This window comes from Crocodylus siamensis, chromosome 11 (genome assembly GCF_052110815.1).
Source record: "Crocodylus siamensis isolate JL-2025a chromosome 11, ASM5211081v1, whole genome shotgun sequence".
NCBI lineage: Eukaryota > Metazoa > Chordata > Crocodylia > Crocodylidae > Crocodylus > Crocodylus siamensis.
In genome coordinates, this window is record NC_143405.1 from 46,165,355 (window position 1) to 46,188,559 (window position 23,205).

The 23,205-nt window shown below is 40.6% G+C and overlaps 1 protein-coding gene across 4 annotated transcripts in view; it reads right to left on the bottom strand.

Annotated features, from left to right (window-relative positions):
* Positions 1–4,310: 4,310 nt before the first annotated feature.
* The window catches only part of DENND6A (DENN domain containing 6A), a 41,249-nt gene continuing 22,354 nt past the window's right edge, over positions 4,311–23,205 (bottom strand). For 3 of the 4 annotated variants that reach the window (XM_090021800.1, XM_090021801.1, XM_090021798.1), the window contains 12 exons: positions 20,539–20,594; positions 19,405–19,527; positions 19,015–19,110; positions 15,981–16,075; positions 12,716–12,781; positions 12,559–12,623; positions 10,471–10,560; positions 9,684–9,737; positions 9,491–9,600; positions 8,215–8,317; positions 7,081–7,155; positions 4,311–6,272 (listed from right to left, as the gene is read on the bottom strand). In XM_090021800.1, the coding sequence (XP_089877926.1) occupies positions 6,141–6,272; positions 7,081–7,155; positions 8,215–8,317; positions 9,491–9,600; positions 9,684–9,737; positions 10,471–10,560; positions 12,559–12,623; positions 12,716–12,781; positions 15,981–16,075; positions 19,015–19,110; positions 19,405–19,527; positions 20,539–20,594 (1,065 nt within the window). In that variant the 3' untranslated portion in view covers positions 4,311–6,140. The remainder of the gene's footprint in view (positions 6,273–7,080; positions 7,156–8,214; positions 8,318–9,490; positions 9,601–9,683; positions 9,738–10,470; positions 10,561–12,558; positions 12,624–12,715; positions 12,782–15,980; positions 16,076–19,014; positions 19,111–19,404; positions 19,528–20,538; positions 20,595–23,205) is intronic. The other variant, XM_090021799.1, reaches the window with a different exon arrangement.

A 23,205-nucleotide genomic window follows, 5' to 3' on the forward strand; every position in this document is an offset into this window, starting at 1 on the left:
AAAACAGTAGTGCACACTTGAGCAGCATACGCTGCTGAAAAGCAGAGCCAGGCTCCCCAGATCCTCACTGTGGCTGAAGACCAGGGTCTGCCTGGCAGAGGAATTGCTGCAGCTGCAGCCCTGGGAGGCCCCCAAAACCCCAGGTAAGGCTGCTGGGGCTTCCCCTACCATGCCAGGGGTAACTTGCCACATGCTGAAGCACAGGTGTTCCCCAGGGACAAGTAGCTGTGGTGCGAGGTGTGCACCATTGCTGGTTGTCCTTGGGGAACTAAACATCCATACGCGTCTGGATGCGCCCTTTGAGTCTTCTCCTCTCTAGACATTTAGTCACCTTCCTAAAGAAACAGGGAAAGTCCAGAGGAGCAAATGGTGCAAGCCACCCAGCAATGAATGGGGATAGCACCAACTCCTCACTAGTCCCCACATACAGCTTCCAGCTTTGGCCCTTTTAAAAGCTATAAGGATCAATTCTCAAAAGTTTTCCAAAATTTTTCGTAAATCAACTCTCCTGTTTCCAACCTTTCTCCCCTACCTCTGACAATGTAACCAAGCTAAACCCAAATCTTCCTCTCTGCCACTTAAACATGAGCGTTTCTTGCACATCCGTCTAACTGCAGGTAGCTAAAGGAGTTCAGCAAATGACATAACAATACAGGTCACACTGTTGCAACCAAAGTTAAAAGTGTTTCTTTGGCCTAGGGCCCATGAACAATTATGTAGGAACTTGTTCTCGAACTGTGCTCTGTTTTGAGTTTGCTCCAGAATCTTTTTTAGTTGCAAAGAAAAACTCCATTCTCCACTGTCAATTTACTGATACGGTAGAACAGAGTTGCCTTATGTTCTCCTGGGGTACAAAATAGGAAATCCCTATTACTCTTAAATTTAAAGTAATTTGTACTGCTGCAAAAAAATCTGCCCCTGTTCTCAGTGCCTGAAGGTGCCAGCTTCCTTCTTTTCATCAAGAACAGAACAATTCTTTGCTACTAAAAGCCCTCATTTCATAGCCAGCTCTCACTGTTCCACCTTTCTTATAATGGCTCCTATAAGTAGTTGTACAGACTTAATATAAAATCCTAGAGCAGTGAGAATGAAAGGGCAGTATATTATACATTTAGTATTTAAATGATCAACTGATCCTGTAAGGAATTTATGGTCAACAAAAGACAAAAGAACAATTTAAAATCCTGCTTACACTACTGCTAAGTGTTTTAGAACATGTTAGGTAATGTTTGTAAACAAACTATTTTCCTGAGATATAGGACTTATGTTTATAAAAGGTCTTTTGCCAAAGTTGTACAGAAAACTATGTAGAACTCAACTTATCCAGTTTCTCTTACACACAATCAGAACAATGCCCCATACTTTCTTTGGATCCTATCCATTTCTTTGATACCCTCCTCAGTCTCTCTTTAATTTGCCCATAAACTTACTCTATACGTCTTCCCGTTTAAAAATATTCTGGAAAGAAAGAAAGAAAAAATATTTGTCTCCTTAGATGTCCATATACGTCATAGTAGGTGCTGTGTCTACAGATCCCATCATGTCGTTTAAAAGAAAGTGTACCTGTCACACCCTTTATCTAAGCCTGTGCTAAAAAGACATACAGACTTCAAAACACTTGGAATTCAGTGCTTACCCAATGTAGTAAGGGAGTGAGCTCAAATCACTTGCAGCTTCATATTTTTCAGTATTATCTCAACCAGTCTGTATGAAAGTTAAGGTTTCAGTGAAATCCTTTGTAATTATTTTTGCACAGGCATTTTTTCCCTAAATGTATCACATATATGTATCAAAGGACAACAAATTAGTTTGCGGGTCAGCAATGTGATTACTTCCAAAGATGTCTAAAGAAAAATATTTCCATTGACAGAGCGGAGCTGGGCCAGATCTGGAGTATAATTAAGCAGCAGATTGTTTATCTGTGTCACTGCCCTGCTACCAGAGTGGTTAGAGAGAGACAAACCCCATATTGAAGCTGCGTAGTGCTTACTGAAGATGAAAAAAAATATCTTATGCACATAAATCATGTCTTTATAAACATTAAACATTAAAATTATCTAGGATGAAACCCTGATTCAAACTGTTTGTAGCCACCCTGTGGCATAAAGGTAGAATTCAAAAAAAATTGCAGGAACCACATTGATAGATTAAAGGCTCCCCCAGTTTGCAACTTCAATAGATATAGTTTGCCAGCAGGGACTACTACCTATAATCATCCTGCACTGTTATGTTTTGTCCTTGAATGAGGAATTTTTACTGTGGTTTTTAAGAAAAATACCAGGTTACAGAATTAATACTAATTATTTTAAAATAATTCCAGTATGTAGAAATCAACTTGCAACTTAATAAAAATATTGCCCAACTAAGGATAGCCTCCATTATACCATGGCAACAGCGGCATCGATGGGAGACATGAGTTAGTTTACAAATTTAAATTATGAAAATCAGAGGCTTGGTGTTGGGTGATCTAGTCCAATCCACAATATAAAACCATGTTTATTTTAAACAAAAGGGCCACTTTTCAGCTAACACAATACTTTCAAGTTAGAAGAACTGAAAAGTTTGAGTTAAAAAAAAAAAAAGAAATCAGTTACTTCAATTTATTGCTGTTGGCAGTGTGGTTTAAAAGTAGCAGGGCACTTATCCCCACCAAGATTTATGGTGCACTGGTCCGGAGTTTCAGTATATATTCATCTTCTCCTCATGGTGCTCAATTTTGAGTTGAGAGTGCTTATGCTTTGACTTAATTTGGGAAAGTTTAAATGACACATATCAGGACGGCCTATGTGCGACACAAATGGCAAGTGACGCAAGCAACTTGTGTTCGTCACATTGTAGATAGGGCAAGGAAAGGCAGCATAGCAGGCAACAGGTGCAGGAAGCACAAGGCAGAGGAGATCATGCACAGACTAGGGAGCAGAAAGCAGAGATCAGGCAGAGTGGAAGGGGATTGGAGCGGCACTTGGGGAGAGCAAAGGGCTAATCTGTGGCATGTACTATATATGGGGAACACTATTAACATCGTTTCACCTTCACATCATGTTCAAAGCAATCTTGATGTGTTTTGAGTGTATATGACTATCAACAAATCGCAGACTTAAAACTGATCACCAGAGTGGTAAACCACCATTACTTAATCCTACCTCTTTAGTCCATACTCGTCTCCTTTCTAGTCCATCTGTTCACCCTCAGGTGGTGCGACCTTGCTTCTTTTTATCCACATTGGGGGTGGCGTTTTGCAATTTTTCCATTCTCCAGTTGAACCAGGGACTATAATGCCCCTGAGAATCACCTGTTACTACCTAATATGCCTGACTGAGTTCAGCCACTTGAGGTTTGTTTTCCCTTTCAAAGGTTTGGTGGATATGGTGGTGGAAAACACTTTCTAAAACTAGCATTCTTTATGTCAGCAAACAAAACAAGGCTTCTGGAGTAGGGATTCTAAAAATCACAGTCTAGGTGTATCTATCTTGCCTACAGCCTTCCCATCCTACGTGGATAACCCATGTGGACTTGGGAGGGTCCCATGTCTCGCCTCATTCCCCGAATAACTGCTGCACTCTTCAGGGAGTGCCCCTTTTTAATTCTACGTAAGTTCTCTGGTTCTTCTGTGTTCATGGCTTTCTTCTGTCCTAGTTAAAGCTAGTTTAGGTTGGCTGGAGATGGAGTCAAAAACAGATAGCTCTGTCAGTGTCCCTTAGTACTCTTAAGTGCTGAAAGGGGGTTAATTTTAGCCATTCCTTTCATTCCTGCCTGTTTTTCCAGATAACTACCTATTCAAATAAATCGATATTAATAAAAAAGTTAACATCCAAAAAGCAAGGCCAATGTTTAGCATTCACAGTTTAATCATGGAATAATTCCAAATCTGTCAAAGCAGTCTGTACTTGTTAGCCTGAAGAAAGACCTAAGCAAGCCCTTGCTGCAGTTCCTGTAGGCAATTTTCAGAGAGAAGAAAGCAGGCAGAAGCTTTTAGCCTCATTTCCTCTCTTTTCTTATGAGGTTCTTATTCTTCTCTTCCAAAGCTTTCCTTCTTTTCATTGTTCTTCCACTATCTCTGTTTCCACCATCTTCCCTCCCTTTGATCCTTTTGTCCAGAATTCTCCTTCTAGTCCATTTTGCCCATCCAAAACCCCTTACCTTTCTTGAGCCTTTCTTTGAGTATTCCTCCACCCGAGGTCTGATGGCAGGTGCTGCAGCCTACTACCGCCTCTGCTGTAGTAAGACAGATGAGGAGGAAGCTGGCCAAGATGAAAATAAGGATAAGAAACTCTGTGATGATTTGTGGAATAAGTAATGGAAACAAAGCATTACAAAAATGAAATTTATTTCCTTTACAAAAATATGTATTTGCAGTTAAGTAACAATAGGTTAACATAGTTGGTGCAAATTTACATGGTTTCAAGATACCATGCAGTGCTTCAGTTAAATATTCAGAAGGTAATTTCATGTATTAATGGCTACATTTTAGTCTCGGGGTTAGAAAATGTTATTAGTTAGCTGTGCAAAATGAAATGCAAGTCAGAGATTACTGTCATAGTGGTACAATTTAAATGACTGATTAGACAGAATTTATTCCACCAAAACTTCTGGCCATGAATTTTATATGAACTGAAAAAATATTAAAATACATATTTTCTTAAAAATACAAACATGTCTTTATACCTAAATAAGATGTTTATAGAGGGTATGAAATATTTATTATACAAAGGCATTTTGTAGGATAGCAATGTTACAAAATTATTCTTACTCTACCCAGAACACTTAAAGTAGAACTTTGATAGTTGCTATTTGCTTGTCACATAAAAATGTGTGCTGTACAGTTTTGCTCACTATAGCACCACTAATCCTGCTGCAAATGGTTCGGCAAAGTACAACTTTGCACTTCTAATAACTGAGCTCTTTTACCACCAAGGCTTCTTGTTTAAGGAGATCTCACAGCAAGAGTTTCTTGTTGCTCAATATTTAATAAAAATGGCTTTTATGCTTGTCTACTATATGCACATACATTTTAACTAGGTTCACCGTACTCAAACTGCATCCAAAAAAGGTCATACAGATCCAGAGGCTGCCTTCAAGCCGAAAACAGTATTTCCTACTTCTCAAAAAAACACTTAACTGACTAATAAAGAAGAATACCAGGAATTTACCAACATACTCCCCAACGAAAGTAGATTTTGTAACAGATTTCAGTAGTGTTATTGGATACGAGAGGAGCAACACTAATCTTACACTTGAATTATTTAATAAGCAGTACTACTAGGCATATTTTCTGTAGGGAACACTAGTTAATTAGGTTATCATGAATAAACCATATCTAATGTTGAATTTTTGCAGCTCAGCTTTAAAGCCATTAAATTGTTCAATAATAATGCTAAAAACACACTTAAATTTGAATTTAAGTAAGGCATGTGAATACAAGCACCCATATTATCTGACATTCCATGGAAAAGATACCAGCTTCTCCTCAGAAATTATTTAACATCAGATGACTTCTTCCCTGGGCACAGTTGAAAAGTAATACAAATCTTAAATAATAATAAAAAGGAGTAAAAATAGGATTAAATGCCCTACTACAATGTTTTCAGTCATTTCTATTAATAATGGTTGTAAAGCCATAACAGATTTGTATGCAATGATTTATCAACAATGCATCTCAAGTACTGTGTCTAACCACATCCCAAAAACACAACAGTTGGGTTTCTAGTATCAGATACAAGACTTCTAAAGAAAGAAGGCACTGTGAACAATGGGATATTACCTTAATGGGACAATCTCCTGACAGAGCCAAAGCAACTGTTGCTTTTCCCCTGAGTTCAAATGACTGAACACAGCAACACCAATAAAAATATTCTGCAATGCCAGCACTGCATTGTGGTCCTGCATAATTCATAATTTCATAAGTGCACTTGATTTTTTAACATGATTTAACACAGAAATTCCTTCTGTTCCATCAGTATTTAAGTATTTAACCCATGCAGGTTTCTATTTAAAAAATAAGCTAAAAATGGTTTTCTGATATTAGTACAGTTATTGCTAATGTTAATAGACTATTTGGAGCTGCATTTCAACTGTTAGCTGCCAACATCCATGAAACTTTGAAATATGTTGTGGATCTGCTACAGAAACATGCAAGTAGGTCATGTTGTGCCAGTTTTAAGCAAGATGTCCTGTAAATCATCTGGGAGTGCTAGTATAATTGAGTCAACGTGCATCTGTAGTTTCTCTATAGTGTCAGGTTTCACAGGTAGATGTTCCCTGCTAGCCTGTAACTGCAGGAGATAAAAAAAAAAAGAAAGTGTTTTCAATTAAGCCCAGTATAGACATTATACTTTTACCAGCATAAGTGACCAGAAACCGGTCTATACCCATAAAAGAACAAAAGTTCAGTGCAAACCGATTGGTTTAAAAATGGTAGATCCCAGTCTAAGATCCCCTCCTCCTCCAAGGACGAACGTATGTTCTGTTCATTACTGACGTGAACCATACCACTTACAGAAAACCACATCACTTAAGTAGATTCTGCCTTGAGCTTTCTGAATGACTGCACTTAGCCTAGAAGTTTGCAAGTTAATTTAATGTTCACAGAGAAGACAGAACAATGGATATAGAAGCTGAAATCCTTCTTCCATCCAGTGTTGAACTTTGGACAGCAGAAGTGCAAGCTTCTCCCTAAATCAGCATACATTTAACACACAGGAATCAAAAAGTGAAATAGTTTCCAGGTACTTTTACAAATCGCTCTTCCTGCTACTGTAGTCCATTACAAAACTGTCACCAGCTTAAATGAAAACATGACAGAATTACTAATCTTTGTTAATTTTCATAAAAAGCCCATGTTCTTGGGTTTTGGGATGTCAGAAATGCACTGGATTAGAATGTCAACTTTGCCTGTTCAACAATTGGTTAATTCACAGTTAGTGTTGAATTGGATTACATTCGAGTTAGCAACCTGGACTGTCTCTGGAAACTGAGTGAGCTACTTGTATGTTTTGAAGAACATTTCAGTTTGATGTGGCTATAAAATGTTATACAACATGAAGATAAATTACTTTGAATATATTTAAAATGGTTACATACCAGTTTATTCTTTAGCTTTAAGACAAGATCTACTGTTTCTACTTCTGTGTGTTTCTGACTCCAGAAAAGCAAGTCCTATTGGAATAAAAAATATTCACTGTATTATTTCACATATGCACACACACATTTTAACCTTTGATTATGCCCATTATAATCCCTTCTAGTCCATTTTCTTCACTCCTTAGAATGAGAAAGAAGTCAATGCTGATTTTGTGGTGCAAGTCATTTTCTCGAAAGTAAAATTATGTTAAAAGATAGCAGTGCCATTATCGATGAGACCACGGACCTAGCTGTTGTTCTGAAACCTGTGTTATGCTTGGGGTGCTAGTTCTTTCATAGTTCTTTTAGATCAATGAATGTCGTCAACCATGATAATTTCTCTGTTTCTGTTCTCACAGAACATGTTATGATTCCATTCACTTTTATGATGTTGCTATCCATTTCAGCCAGTTCTTTTGACCAAACAGCCTTGGCATGTTCCAAAATCATTTCCATTGTGTTTCTTAATCAAGAAAAGGATCCAAAAACTTTTTTGGAGCTTTTGGCTACAATGATTCATTTTAGGATGTAGTTTTCTTACCCTCATTCAGCATCTTCACCATAATAAATTGTTATTTTCTCCTGTCATTAATAAATTTATATGCATGCTCAGCAAGACGAACTAGAGATATTTTAAAGTCAATTTGGTTCTTGAAGGGTTTTTTTTCCTAAATTAAACAAATGGGAGGAGAAAACTGAGTTCTACTGAATTAAGTAGATTATATTAAAAACAAAAAAATATGGGGTTAGGTGCAAAATGGCCTTCAAAATACACACACATTAAAAAAAGAAAAAGAATGAATGGAAATTGACTGCACAAATGGTGAAAGTCATCCCAGAAGGTTACAGAAGGCAGTCTTCTACACAATGAGAAATTTTGCTCAAATTTGTGAGCCAGTACTTTGCAATACAAGCGTAATATAATTGCTCTCTGTATGGTTGTTCCAATATGAGCTCTTCTTGAAGTTAATAAACTACTGTACAAAACTGAACCTAACAGAGTATTTTCAGAATTTGTGGTAATTGCGTTTGACAGAAAAAGGGCAGGAGCCCATTTTTGAAACACAAAACAAAAACAAAGATATGCTTTCCAACCTCATTACAGAGAGCTTCTAACTGAAGGGCCTCCAACTTCTGCATCATTTCTTTCTGCCGGGTCCTAAACCAGCCATCAAAATTTGGAGATTTCAAAAAATGCCTACAAAAAAAGAAAAAAAAAAAAGAAAAAAGAAAAGTGAAAAGGACATTTCCAGTCCATTTCTTTCATTTTTTTCACTCTGTCAACTGTTGCATATAGCTTCAGTAAAAGTAGTTCTGTGGTGGAGTGGAGGAGGATATGACGATTATTTTTTCTAATTTCTTTCAGTACTTTCTGCTGGGAAAGAAGAAATGTCTGTAATGGAATGTCTGTTGCAGGTTTGTGTTCCCTGGACGTACGTACATACGTGTGTGCGTACGTGTCCATCTTTTAAGCTTACACACCGTAAATCCTTATGAACTTTCAAAAACTTCAGGCACAAGCAATCCTAAACCCAAAAGGTTCTGACTGTGCATTTGAAAGGCTGCTTATATCAGAAAGAATTCGGTGGTCCTTGCCATTAATGTTTTGGATAATGGAGTTTCTATTCTAATGAAAGGAAGACTGATCAATAATTAAAATGTTTCATGGTGATTATTATAACATTTAGTTCTTCAGAAGCTAACTACTCAGTTTAGAAAGTTAGCAAAGCAGACTGACCTTGGGGTTCTTATTTAACATATTGGAATGTATACAGGCACTGTACATTCAATCCTGCTTTATATAAGATTAGTAAATATTTGTACTATGGCATCACCATATATCAGAACCACTGTGCCTGTATGCTGTGTGCTTTGGTAAGAGATCATCCCAAATTTTAGTGGATTTGTCATCTAAAAGAAAAAAAATGGCCAAAGAGATAAAGCATACACCAAATAAATACGGTGCAGGTATTTTTTTTTTTTTTTTTTTTTTAATTATTGGGGTGGAGGAAGAGGTCAGGGAGGGAGATAATTCGAAAACCAGACAAGCCCAAGCATACGGGTCTAAGGAAAATACAAAGCCCTTCTCTTGCCTATCCATAACCAGTCACCAGGATTCAAGAGGCATCATAGCAGAGATGAGCACTGCAGTGGGATCTCAAGGAGAACAAGGACTTAGAGTGGCATTTTGAAATTCTGCATTCAGCTATTTAGAAGTCTTTCCCTAAAGCTTCTCTATTTATCTATCAGAAATTTTAATACTGCAGTACAGCCAAAAAACAGTCCACCCAGGAGAACGTAACATTACTGATTTCTCTCCAAATATGTTTAGTTTGAGTTCAGGTTTATTAAAAATAAATAAATAAACAACCTGTAAAATCCTATCCAGTCTCCCTTCAGTCTTGAGGTGAGTTGGGGTCCTGCTTTCTCCAGTGTTTTCATGAAGTCCTCTTGACTGAATTGTCTCAACTGTGGTGGACTCTACAAGAGAAATAGTTCTTAGCCACTTACAACCTTAACTTTCTTCAGAGTATTTTCAGGTCCTCTAAATACAATTTCCTTACCTTCCATGGTGATATGCTCTTTTGCAGGGGCATAAGGCTAGCCACGTAACGTTCCTGAGGAGAAAGAAAAATAGTTTAATAAAAACGTGATGCTACAGCCAGTATAAAAAAAATCAGTTTACATTAATAGTTCATTTGTTCAAATAAATGTTCGTGCAGCTGTACAAAAAAACCCCCAAAGGGTACCTAAAACAGTCTTTTCAAGCTATTGTAACAAACTAGTTTAACAGCTTGCATTTATATAAAAATCACAGAGTGTGCCTTCACTATACTTTACAAAGTAGCCTGTTCTGGGTAGAAGGAAAACAACCAACCAGCTAACAGCAAAGGTAGCAAAGAATTCACTCCAAGAACTAAGGGGGTTGAGAATGAGGAATGGTAGGTACTCAGTGTGTGGAGTTATGGGACCAGTTTAGTGTCTGTCTACCACGTCTGGCCTGGACTTTGGGCAGCTGTTGCCTGCCATGGAGCCTGGGCTGCTCACAGCAGGGCTTGCAGTTTCCCTGCTCCAAGCAATCTGGACTCCATAGCCAGTGGCACCTGCCCAGAGCCCAGGCCAGCTGTGGTATGCTAAACTTCATGTGCCATACTTTGGCACATGTGAATTAAGACTTGTTGCCAACCCCTGTTCTAGCACTGTAAAAGAAAGATTTCTATAAAAGAAATACTACATTTAGAAAAATTAATAAAAAAGTTAGTGCAGAATGCTAGCTTTTTGTAAGAACTGGACACTGTAGAGAAATACATCATGTATGTTAAGTAACAGATATGATAAATGCCAGCTTACTAATGGAATAATGAAGCTTTGTGTCAGCTCCAAGAAATAACGTCGAAGAATTACACTCTGGGCTTCTGCAGGACGTTTCTGTTGTACACCCTATGAGAAGTAGACACAGTAGTAACCTATTATACCCACTGTAGAAACAAGACTTCTTTTTAGTTACTGAATAATTAAGGAGAGGAGAAACTGCATGACGCTTCATCAATGCATGTGTCCATCAAAAAAAATTTAAAACCCCCCAAAAAGTAAACAACAAATAAATTTAAGGCACTGTCAAAAAAAAATTCAAATGGAACATTAAGTGTAATAGTCTTAATACAGCTTCTAATGATTTTTTGCTATTTAAGTTGTATCAGAGCTTACACCTTAAGTTCATCTAGAATCAGAAACAGAAATTCTAGGAGAAAGTTTATTCTCAAGCAGGGGTAGGCAGCATTTTTTGGCCGGAGTGCCAAAAAACCCCACAATGTCTACCTTGGAAGGTGTCTGAGTGCTGGCATGGCAGAAAAACAAAACAAGGGCAGGGTGCACTGCATATTTGTATAGTTAATAATCATATATGTTGCCTTTTTTTTTTTTTAAACGGTAAATACCAGATTTTCTAAAAAAAAATTGTAAACCTGGTGACAATAAATAAAACTTCTGATCCTACCTTTGATCTTGTGTATCTGTTTTGTGGGGAACCCCCCACAACAGCCCCCCAGCCCTGCTCATGCCCCTTGCCCCCCACCCAAAGTCCCTGCCCCCCACCTGCCAGGGCTATAGGGCCAGGGACCCAGGTCCGCAGCTCCCTGTCTGCCCCCAACAGAAGATACTGCCTGGTGCAGCAGAAGCCAGCTCCCCCACTACTGTTGTCTGATGCAAGTTTGGGCGGGGCCAGGTCCCAGTTGCAGCACACACTTCTGGTGGGGTAGGGGGGATCTGTGCCCCCCAGATCTGTGAGGGTGAGGCAGGAGCAGGGTGGGTGCGCACTACAGGCTTGTGCTCCCTGCTGTGCTGCCCTCTCCTGCTGCCTCTGCAGAGTAGCATGTGGAACCTGGCATAGCTGGGAACAGCAGAGGGTACAGAAAAGCTGCCTGCTGCTCCGAGCTCCCTGCTGCCCTGACCACACTTCCCCTGCAGGCAGGGGCAGCAGTGAGAGGCACAGCCCTGCGTGCTACCCACGCTACTCCTATGCACACAGAGGACGTATGACCCAGGCAACATGCGCAGAGCTTACAGCAGCAGGCAGCTTCCCTGTGTGGCCCCTCTGTGCACTGCCGCTCTGGGTCGCACATGCTGTGCTCCTGGCCCTGCTGCCCTTCCCTGGGCCCTCCAGAGCGCAGCATGCGAGACCCAGAGTGGCAACGCACAGAAAAGCTGCCTGCTTCTGCAAGCTCTGCGCTGCCCAGGTCACACTTCCCCTGTGTGCAGGGGAACAGCATGGGCAGCACACAGGGTTGTGCGTCTCACTGCTGCCCCTGCCTGCCAGGAAAGCGTGGCTAGGGCAGCGGGGAGCTTGGAGCAGCAGGTAGCTGCACGCTGCTGCTCTAGGTTCCATATGCTGCTCTGCAGAAGCAGCGGGGATGGCAGCACAGCAGGAAGCATCGCCGGCACCTGTTGCCTCCCTGGAGCCTGGGGCTGGGGAGACAGCATCTATTTGCAGCCTCCCGGCTACAGACACCCCAGGTTCTGGGTAGCTGCCGACAGCCACAGAGCCCAGGTTGCTCCCAACAGCCAGCTGGGAGGATTGCAGCAGGGCTGCAAACAGCTGCCATCTCCCTGTCCCAGCTATCCCCTGGCCCCAGGGTCTGGGAAGGCAGCAGGTGCCAGCACTGTGCCCGTTGGGGCTTGGACCAGGAGGCAGCAGTGGCATACCGAGGAAAATGGCCTCACGTGCCATACTTGGCTTGTGTGCAGGGGGCTGCCAACCCCTGAGTTAAAGCTTCAAAGTGCCATCTTGAAAACTTCACACCTGTTAAGTTTACAGGTTTGGAAACATAGTATTGAAAAAAATTGATTAATTATCTCAGTTCTCTAGATTCTTAGAGGAAGGAAGGACGGACGGACAAGCAGCATTCAAACTAGTTTCAGTCAACAGGTTTAAAAGGTTACCTTCTGTAACTGTTTTATAATTTCTTCATCTTTGTTTAAGTATGGTTTATAAGACGTATAAACACCTAGAAGACAGAAACAACAAAAAGCAAACCATGAATATTTTTAAAGGAATCAACAGTAAGATTTAGGTTAAGTGCAAACAATGGTGTATTACCAGGTTTAGAATCCAAAGTCTTCAGGTTCTTCAGCTTTTTCACTTTCACCTGCTTTGGAACTTCTCCTGCAAGTATATTTAATACCATCACAACTGTCAGTTCTGTTCTTCTAAGGCATGCAACCACAATTAATACAACAAATATTTACAAAACCTTTTTATTACCTGTACAATAAAAGGTATCAAATGTAGGTAGTCATTTGAACTAAAATATATTCATAAAAATTTTAATAGACTGCTTATAGTCTTACAGGCTTTTCATTTAAATGATGTGCATTACAAATAAAAATATTCTCAACTGGAGAAAATGTGAAAAAAAAGTGTCCATTTTTCTTTCAAGATGCCTGTAGCATGGTCACAAAAGAAAAAAATAATCCATGCATAGTAATGAAGAATTGTCTTCTGCATTCATTTCCTAAAATGTTATCCAGTTCCCCTTCTGGGCTACCTGGGGCAGGAGCCTTCAGTGAAAGTAAACATTTGGTCAACCACAAAACTGTGAAGTACCCAGAAACATCAAGAGCAGTCAGAAGAGAAGACCTGAACTCAGCCTCCTAGTTTCCAAACCCAGGGCACGCTCCCTTTAGCAAGTACTGACTTTTTTTTGTTTCTGAGGTAGGACCTTTTGCTTCTTCCTCTAGCCAAGAATTTCTGCACCCTGTTGACATTTCATGAACAGTTCAAAGGAGCCTGATGCTGTTCTGTAGAGCCAAAAATAAGACAACTTTGCTGTCATGCTTAGCTGGACCAGCAGTTCTCAACCTTTTTAGATTTGGGGGACCACTCTGATGCAAAGCACCCCTCACTAGACTTGAGGCACCCCCTTCACAACTTCTGTGAATTGAGCATCTTATTTATTATAGTGCTCATCTCTTTGCAGAGTGGCAGGCAGTGGAGGAATTGCTTGAGCTTGCCCTTATCCGCTTACCTCCTCACACCTGGCTTACCTCTCATGATGCCCCAGATGCACCCTTCAAAGGATCTTGTGGCAGCCTACCTGTGAATCACTGAGCTGAACACTAGCTTTCAAAAGGGGCAGTCAAGTGCAGTACTATAAGCTGTACAGATATTGCTCAGAGATTTCTCTCCACCTTTGCACATAAAGTTAAAAAACACTTTAGGGATATCTGTACATCAGGATCCACTTGATTAAAATGGCCATAAGTTTGGGCTGAGCAGTGTTCTGACCTTGAAGTGGTACACTAGCTTTTTAAAACAAATTTCAATGTACAATAGGATTTTAAAGAAGCTTGAAAGGTAATCTATTTTCTACTACCTTATTATGGGACCATGAATTTCTACTTTAATTATCTTTCCTCCTCTTTCAAAAGCTTCTCAAGGTCTGGTGAAAACAGTACCAAGGCTAATACCAATGACTATGCTCAGAAGGTGGAACACTACTGGATATTTTCTTACAAAAAAAAGCATTTCAGGCTGAAATATGCTGACCTTAAGTAACATCTACATTCTTGGTCCAGAGCAGAATAAATGTACATACCTAGACAAAGGGGGATTGAGTTCAGGTACTTGAACTGGTTAAGCAGCAGCTCTGCAGAAAAGGACCTGGGGGTTACAGTGGACAGTAAGCTGAATATGAGCCAGTGCGGCCTTGTTAACAGCATACTGGGCTGCATTAGTAGAAGCAGATCAAGGGAAGTGACTCTTCCGCTCTTCGGCATTGGTGAGGCCACATCTGGAGTACTGTGTTCAGTTTTGGGCCCCTTACTACAGAAAGGATGTGGACAAACTGGAGGAAGTCCAACAGAGGGCAATGAAAATGGTTAGGAGGCTGAGGCACATGATTTCTGAAGGCAGGCTGAGAGAATTTGGCTTACTAAGTCTGGAGATGAGAAGACAGAAGAGATTTAATAGCAGCCTTCAACTACCTGAAGGGTGGTTCCAAAGAGTGTGGAATTAGACCAGGAATCGGCAACCCCTGGCAAACATGCCAGAGCATAGCATACAAAGCCATCTTGCTTGGAACACCACAGATGGCCTGGGCTTTGGACAGGCCCCTGCTGCCAACCATGGAGCCCAGGCTGTATGCAGCAGGGAGGCTACAAGTATCTGCACCGGGGTCCATGGAGACCTGGCCTGACTTGTTGCCAGTGGTGGGTGCACACAAGCCTTGGGGTGGACAGCAGGGAAGTGGCCAGGGCTGCGCTGCCACAACAAGGATTGGGCCCCACCCAGGTCACCCTGTCATCCACCCCTGGCATGCCAACATCTTGCAAGTTGAGGTTTCCAGGTTTTTTGGCACTCTGCCTAAAAACTATGCTGACCCCTGAACTAGACCATTCTCAGTGGTGGCAGATGACAGAACAAGGAGCAACAGTCTCAAGTTGCTACAAAAGAAGTTTAGGTTAGATATTAGGAAAAAAAACCCCGCAAACCCACAAGGGGGTAGTAAAGCACTGGAACAGGTCACCCAGAGAGGTTGCTGAATCTCCATCCTTGGAGATTTGTAAGACCTGGCTAGACAAAGCCTTGGCTGGGATGATATAGTTAGAAATGGTCCTGCTTTAAGCAGGGGACTGGATTAGATAACCTCCTAAGGTCCCTTCCACCCCTAATTTTCTATGATTCTACTTCACATCACAATCATAATGATGCATATTACTACTGTTGGCTGGGAAGCTAGCCTTTGGTAAAGAAAAAAAATCAAACTTAACAGGTATAATGACTTAACATTTAATATATGTTTAAAAGCTGCACTGGTGAATGTGTAATTTCACACTACTATTGCATCAATGGTTAAGCTTTATGGTTACAGGTAATACTGTGTGTACTTTTTAGCAACTGTCACTCCTATATTTTTCTGGTTCTAAAATAAAAAAAATGCAAGAAAAATACACATAGACTAAAGGTCATGTTTAGTGACAGTTAGTAAAATGCTACCTTTGAGCAGGTGGTTTCAGTTGTTACACTCTTAGTAGAGGTATGAAAGCAGAACATATTTAAATATCAATGAACAAACATGGAAGCTAATGGCTATTACTGCTTCCTACCTTGAAGACAAAGAGATGGATACTAGATGGATATGACCAAGTGACACAAAGCATTTGAATTTACTTATCATCCTTAAGTTACACGTGCAACGTAGATTGAGTTATTTTACATAAACTCAGACCTACAAACAGCTTCATAAAGCAGCATGCAAACCTAAAGGCTCCTGTATTAACATCTAAGATTTCATTAAAGGAAAGAAAGGTATGATATTTTATATAGCCTATAGTAGAGTACTGTAGAAGAGTTTATACTTTACCTGGAAGTTTAATATCTCCTATTCGAATAATGTGTGGCCAGTGTTGAAGCGTTTTAGCAAAAAAAGGATTTGTCACTCCTAAGATGACAGAGGGTCTGAAAAGAAAAAGGGTTCTTCAAACATGAAAACAATAGCTTGTCTCCCCATAGTAAATACAAACACTGAAAGTTATTCAAAGTTAATATTAACACAAAGAAAGAAGTTTCCAACATATGACAAAGCATTACTGTCTTACAGAGCTTTCCTTTGGTAAGCTTTCAAAGTAATAAGAGGGGCACAACTACTAAATATTACATTTTGCTGATTCTTAGCTAAATGCTGCCCAGTTGTACTGTTGTGTTACTCAGCTTTTCTAACATCTATAGATATTCATGAAGGACATCGCAAAACCTAACCCCTAGAAACTCAAACACACCATATCTTGCTCTACACTAACTTCCAGGTTCATCTCAAGTGGTAAAAGCAGTACAAGAATAAGAACACTGGATGTCTCAAAGGATCAATAATGAGAGATTCTTTTACATCATTGGCTCAAATCTAGCCTAGCCTAAGCTGCTAGGGTGTCTATACAATGTGCTCCAAATAAGCAAGTCTGCTGGAGCGTTCCAATTAGAACACTCCAGCAAGCTGCAGCATCACATGTATTCAGTGTCCCATGTTTCTAAATGGCGTGGAGGGGGTGCAGGTGCTTTAACTAAAACTCTTTGAATAAGCTTTAGTTAAAGTGCGCCCCCATGGGCATTTTGAAGCAGGGGATGCTGAATACACGTGATGCTGCAGCGTTTTAAATTAGAGTGGCTGTCCAGGAGCCACTTTAATTAAAACACCCCTCCTCCCATTCCAGAGCACATGTAGACACCCCTAGTGACTGGATCCTCTCATGGCTACCAAGTCCTATTTCATGTGAGTTAAGTCGTCTTTTCCAGTTCCTGATACAGGTATCTAGATTACAAAAAAGAAAAAATGGTTGCATTGGCACTTCTTCTACCACTGGGAAAGAATGTCCTTTCACCTGTACAAACCACTTCTCCAGCTCAAGTGCAAAGCACGCTGGCATTAAAATATGAAGAAGGGTGTGCTGGTGCTACCTGTATGCATCTGTTCTGTGAAAAGGTATTTTCAGTCTTTAAAGGGCTTTTACGACAACTCGTTTTCGCCAGAATTAAGGTCATTAGATTTAATTTACCTTTTTTTAAAAAAAAATAATAGTCTCTAACTTCCGACTGGAATAGCACACCAAAACAAAACCCCATTATGAGAAAAAAATCCTCTTGAAAAGTTGATGTTAAAGTATTTTGGATATACTGCTTTGTCAGAATTCTTCCTCTTTAAAAAAGGCACTCTCAAAAGTAGAAACCTATTTCTAGTCTCTTAAATTTTTAATGAAAAAACTGCATAGATGCAAGCCCCATTTCACAAAACCAATGATACTAAACCAGAAGTTAAAAAAATAAAATAAAAAAAAAATCTCACTCTGGTATACATCAGTGAACTATGTCTTTAGGGACAGGGCACTAAAGTTTAACCAAATATTACTATGTATTCCATGGGAGTGATAATGCAGTATGCAATTTAGCTTCTAAAAATAACAGGACCACAAAATACGATATCCATGTTTAAATATTGTTCCACTGGAACATTATCTGGAAAGAGTTTTAAAAACAACCAAACACATAAATTTCAATATAACAGTGACTTCAGACTTTAAAGAAATCTTATTCTGAAAATGATGAGTAAAGCAAACAAAAACAGTACATCCCCAGTTAAGTTACAATATTTCAATAAAATATATTTTTAATACAAGTCCCATGGAGAGTTGCATGTGGATTTAAAATGTCACAGTAAGATCTATAAGCAATTATGAAAATTCAGTACCTTCTGCAAGGGTGAGATAGAATTATTCTATTTTTATTAATTTGAACTATGTCTGCTTATAAATCAGAGAGATATGCCCACCCAGATACCCTGAAGAACCATGTATTCTTTTCTTATGTTTTATGTACACAAATAAATTGATTGGAATAGCTTTGTAGAAGCTGCTTGTATGGATTGAAGAATAAGAGTCACTTTGTGTAACTGTTATTCCAGAATAAAGAAGCGTCTTATTCTGGAACACAGGGTCCACACAGGGAGCTACTGTTCATTCCAGAATATGCTATTCTGGGCAATTTTTCTGGGCAGATACATTGTTATTGAGAATCATAGAAAGTGAGGGTTAGAAGGGACCTCAGGAGGTCATCTAGTCCAACCCCCTGCTCAAAGCAGGACCATCCCCAACAAGATCATCCCAGCCAAAGCTTTGTCTAGCTGGGTCTTAAAACCCCCCCAGTGATGGAGATTCAGCTTCTCTAGGTAACGTGTTCTAGTGTTTTACTACACCCTTAGTGAGAAAATTCTTCCTAATATCTAACCTAAACCTCCCTTGCTGCAACTCGAGACTGTTGCTCGTTGTTCTGTTATCTGTCACCACCGAAAACAGTCTAGCTTCATCCTCTTTCAAACCCCACTTCAGGCAGTTGAAGGCTGCTATTAAATCCAATCTCAAATTTCCCTTAGCCCCCTCAGCATTTTTGTTGTCTTCTGCTGGACTCTCTCCAATTTGTCCATAACCTTTCTGTAGCGGAGGGCCTACAGAACACAGTATTCCAGATGTGGCCTCACCAGTGCTGAATACAGGGGAAGAATCATCTTCCTTGCCCTGCTGGCAACACTCCTACTAACAATAAGGGCACACTGTTGGCTCAAAGGTTTAAGTGAGAGTTCAAACCTTTTACTAATCTTGAATACAGAAGTCCTGTCGACTTCAAGTATTGTTCCAAATATGAGAGGATTACAAGATTACGACAAAAGGCTTTACCTTTATTTAATCTTTAGTAGTAAGAATTACTCCAGTTAAAATACTCAGCTATAGCTTAGTGTCAAAACAAGAAATAGGTTTCCTTCCAGTCTTGAAAAGTTAGTTTACACTGTCAGCTTTATACAAAATCATGACTTGCACATGATAGTTTTACAACAGTAGTTTAAGTATACTTACGGGGCTTGTGTACGTGTTGTATATTCTTTGAATTCACTGTCATGTATTGTGAAGTACGGCCTAAAATCACTGCAGTATTTCAAAGGTGAAATACAACTGTGGAACAGAACAAGAGAAAAATAACTGTAGTATGCACACATATATATATATAAAAAAAAAAAAAAAAAAAAAAAAAAAAAAGAGTATTATGTATGTACGTGTACATACATACATGTATGTATGCATATATACATGTACGTGTACATACATTACAGTATTCAATGGAGGAAGACAAAACAGCATGAAATATGTACAGCTTCAACAGAGGTTATCCAATGCTGCTCTTGGCTTCAATTTAACTTGAATGTGCCTCTGATCATTTGATCACTGTAAGGAAGCTGTCACAGTTACCTCACAAGAGCCAGAACAGTTTCTGAAGACTCAGAAGGTGATGGTGCCATGACAACAAGTGGTTCCCCCAACAACACAAGTTCCCAGAGCATCTGGATATGAAAGAACACTGGGCAGAAACACCTGAAAACAGATAGATAGAGAGAGAGAGAGAGAGAGACAGTGTGTGTGTGTAGACATTTTCAATATACTTAACTTGCCAAAAGCAATACAAATTTTAGTTAAATTACATATCTAGCCATAAAAGGATGACAGCAAATTATATTAAGATTTCTCCCATTTTTCAAGCTGATTATTACAGGTTTCCCTCGATTTATGCGAGTTCTTTACATGCAAATTCACTCTTATATGTTGAGCACATTTAGACCCACAATTCATTATATGCAAGGTAAATTTGCTCTTATGCAATCAGCATAGATGCCACCCCCCACCCACGCAGGTAACTCAGTGGGGGAAGGGGAAAGGGCTCCACTCACCCCAGCCCCAGCTGCAGCAGCCCTGGGAGTGGCCGATGCCAGCTGCCTGCAGCCCCTGAGCTGCACTGTGTTCTGCCCCTCCCTTCACCCCAGCCCCTGGGCTGCACTGTGCCATGGTACAGGTAGCTGGCGTCAGCTGCTCCAGCACAAGCCGGGGTGAGTGCAGACAAGCAGAGCCCCAGGTAGCGTAGGGCACAGCACTCACCCCAGCCCCAGCTGCAGTGGCCCCAGGAGCTAATGCCAGCTGCCTGCACCAGGGCACGGTGCAGCCCAGGAGCAGAGGCGAGTGAGAACAGGCAGAGCACACTGCAGCCCAGCAGCTGCAGGCAGCTGGCACTGGCCACTCCTGGGGCTGCTGCAGGCAAGGCTGAGGTGAGTGCCACTCTGCTCCCTCTGCTTTGCTGCCTTGTGTAGCCCCAGAAGCAGCACCCCTCCCCCTGCCCCTTCCCTAGTCCCAGCCTCACTCCCTCCCTCGCTGTCACTGGAACCCATCCCTATTTGTTACACTGGAAATGTAGTTAGGTAGAAGGCAGAGCAGGTGTAGCACCTTTTAAACAGTCAACTCTAAGTCATGTTTTCTGAAGCTGCCATTGGATGTGTACCTGGATGTGTAGGCATTCAGAACTACTGGGGGAAAAAAATTAGGTGAAATTTTTACCTGAAAAGATCCACTTCATGAACAGTGGGCAAAGCAACAGCAATTTGAGAGTCTGTCTGAAAGACAGAAAATTAACTTACAGCATACATAATGCAAGGTGGCATGAATATGGATTAAAACAGCTGCTCTCCCTGTTTTGCAGACACTATTCCAATAGAGTATGCGCTCTGTACTCTCCAAAACAGTTACTTAATTGTATTAAGGGTAACCGAAGTATATCATCAATACAAGTTTCTTGAACTAGTGCAAGTCAGACGGGTTGCAAAGTATTTCAGCTCAGAAGGATTGCAAAATATTTAGGAGGTTTCAACCAACACAGGTTTGTTTGGTTTTTTGTCTGAAAGTATAGCTAAACAGGTCAGCTAAGTATACCTGCTTTCATCTTATGGCTAAAAACAAAGCTTGTGGTGTTTTGGTTTGTTCAATTTGTAGCAATTTTTAGTCAGGTAGTGGGAGTGTTGGAAAGCATGGAAAAGGGGCATGTGGTATGGGAGGAGCACAGGAGAAAGGCCAGAGCTAGTGACTAGATGCTAATGAAACTGTACTCCATACATCAAAACCTCACAGTTAAAAAGAAGACTTCAAGCAAACTCAAGCTCAAAGCTCCATAATTAAAACAAGGATGATGGCAAGCATTCCTTGCAAAAGGACACAGGAAAAGGTAACTTTCCTAAGCCCAGAGAGAGGGATTTAAATTAGTATAATGGAAGTGATAATTTTGTGGGGGACTGAATTATCAGATCAACTGTCAGTCCTTTTGCTCCATTATTTTTCATGTTGTAATTGCATATTCACCTAGACTGAGATAAAATATCTAACTGAACAAAGCAATAAAAAAATCCCATTTTTCCTCTTTGACAAATTAAGACAAAATTAGTTCTACAATCATCTCTAGTTTTACCACTTAGACAAAACCATTGCTCTAGTATCAAAACTACAGAAACTGAAAACATGTTTAGAAAGGAGAAAAAAAAAATACACTGACATTTTGGTCCATTGAACATTCACCAGAAACAAATCACATAAGCCCTTCATTAATTCCATTTCAGAGAGAGATTTGTCAACAGGTTCTGCAAATCATTACATGTCTGTAAGTCATCAATCTCTCCTGCAGAAACCTTTGGCTGCTTGCAGATGTTAGAAACAACCCTGGTGCTCAACTTTAAACTTGCTGCACGCCTGTACCAAGCCCAGGACATGCCCAGAGGAGGCACAGCGTTAGTTAGACCCAGCTTGTCCAAGGTCTGTATAGATCAGGTGCTTTAATGGGGCTCTTTTGGTGCTTTTATCTAATAGCTGATTGACTCCGTGTTTGAGAAATGCATCAAAGAGCCCCACTGAAGCAGCCAATTTACAGAGACACTGCAGAGCCAGGTTGAAGTAACATGTGGCTTCTTCTGGTAAAGTGTGGCTAGTTTGTTTGGGTTTTTGTCTTTTTAAACTTCTGCAAGCAGCTTTTATGTTCCCATATCACATCCAAGTAAGTAATCACAGCAAATATAGCTGCTTTTCTGCCAGTCAACTCAATCCTCATATAATGGATCCTCATGCAATGGATTTTGCAATAATCCTCCAAGCACAAGACTGGGGAGAGCAGAGCAGTTCCTCAGAGCCAGTAATGAGGACTCCCTATTCATGATGCAGTAATCTTATATCATAGTTAGACAAAGCACTTTGGGTAAATGTCACATAATTTACTGAAATCACCTTGTCTGTCTATGTCTTTTGACCAACACAGGTGTAACCATACCCTGAAACTACATTATGGTTAGGAATGATTCCTCACGTCTGCTCCTGTTCCTCTGATGCAGACCCAGGTTCTGCACCATCCTGCTCTATCCCACACTTTTCCCTGATGCAGGTAACCAAAATAAATCTACCATGATGCACTGGACTTTGTAAATACAGTTGCTAGGAGTGCTGTCTGAAGGAGTGAAATGTCAGGGTGTGCTCTTGGCTGCCTTAAGCCACTGCTGCCTGCAGCATTTAATCTGAGATCTGGGGAAGTCAAGTTCTGCATGCGTCCCTGCTCTGGGAGTGAGGAGGCACATGGCCTTGGGGCTGGGAAGCAGAGCAGTTCCGCAGTGCCAGCAGAGCCCACACCATCCCCCAGCACCCACCTTGCCTTGCAGCGCTGCAGCCCAGCTCCTCTCCGGGTGGGTGTGTGGTGTTAATAAGTTAGTGCGCGGCATGGTATTTAATTGTGTGCGGCAGTGCACATGCGCAGCTTGGAGGGAACCTTGAGCATGACATGTAAATCACAGCATAATACATGAAAGAAGCAGGTTTGCTGCTCCTGCTTAAAACATTGCTTAAAAGAGCAGTGCATGGGGAAATAAATCAGACCGCACAGAGAATGCGACACACAAGGATGCAGAGACACGTACTATAGTACAGTGGTGCTCCTTGTAAAGAGGAGGTTGTTGATGTTTGTTCTCCATGTTCAAGTAAATATATGCAGTTGGATCTTCAAAACCTTCAACAGGTTGGGGCCTGACTAAATTCATTACAATACCACTTTTCCTTGAAACATAATGATGCCTCAAAGAGTACAGGAGTAGGCTGCATGCTTAGGGGCAACCAACATGGGTTCATCAGTGGCAGATCCTGTCAGACCAACCTGGTAGCCTTTTACGATCAGATCACTAGACGCAGGGGTAGCAGTGG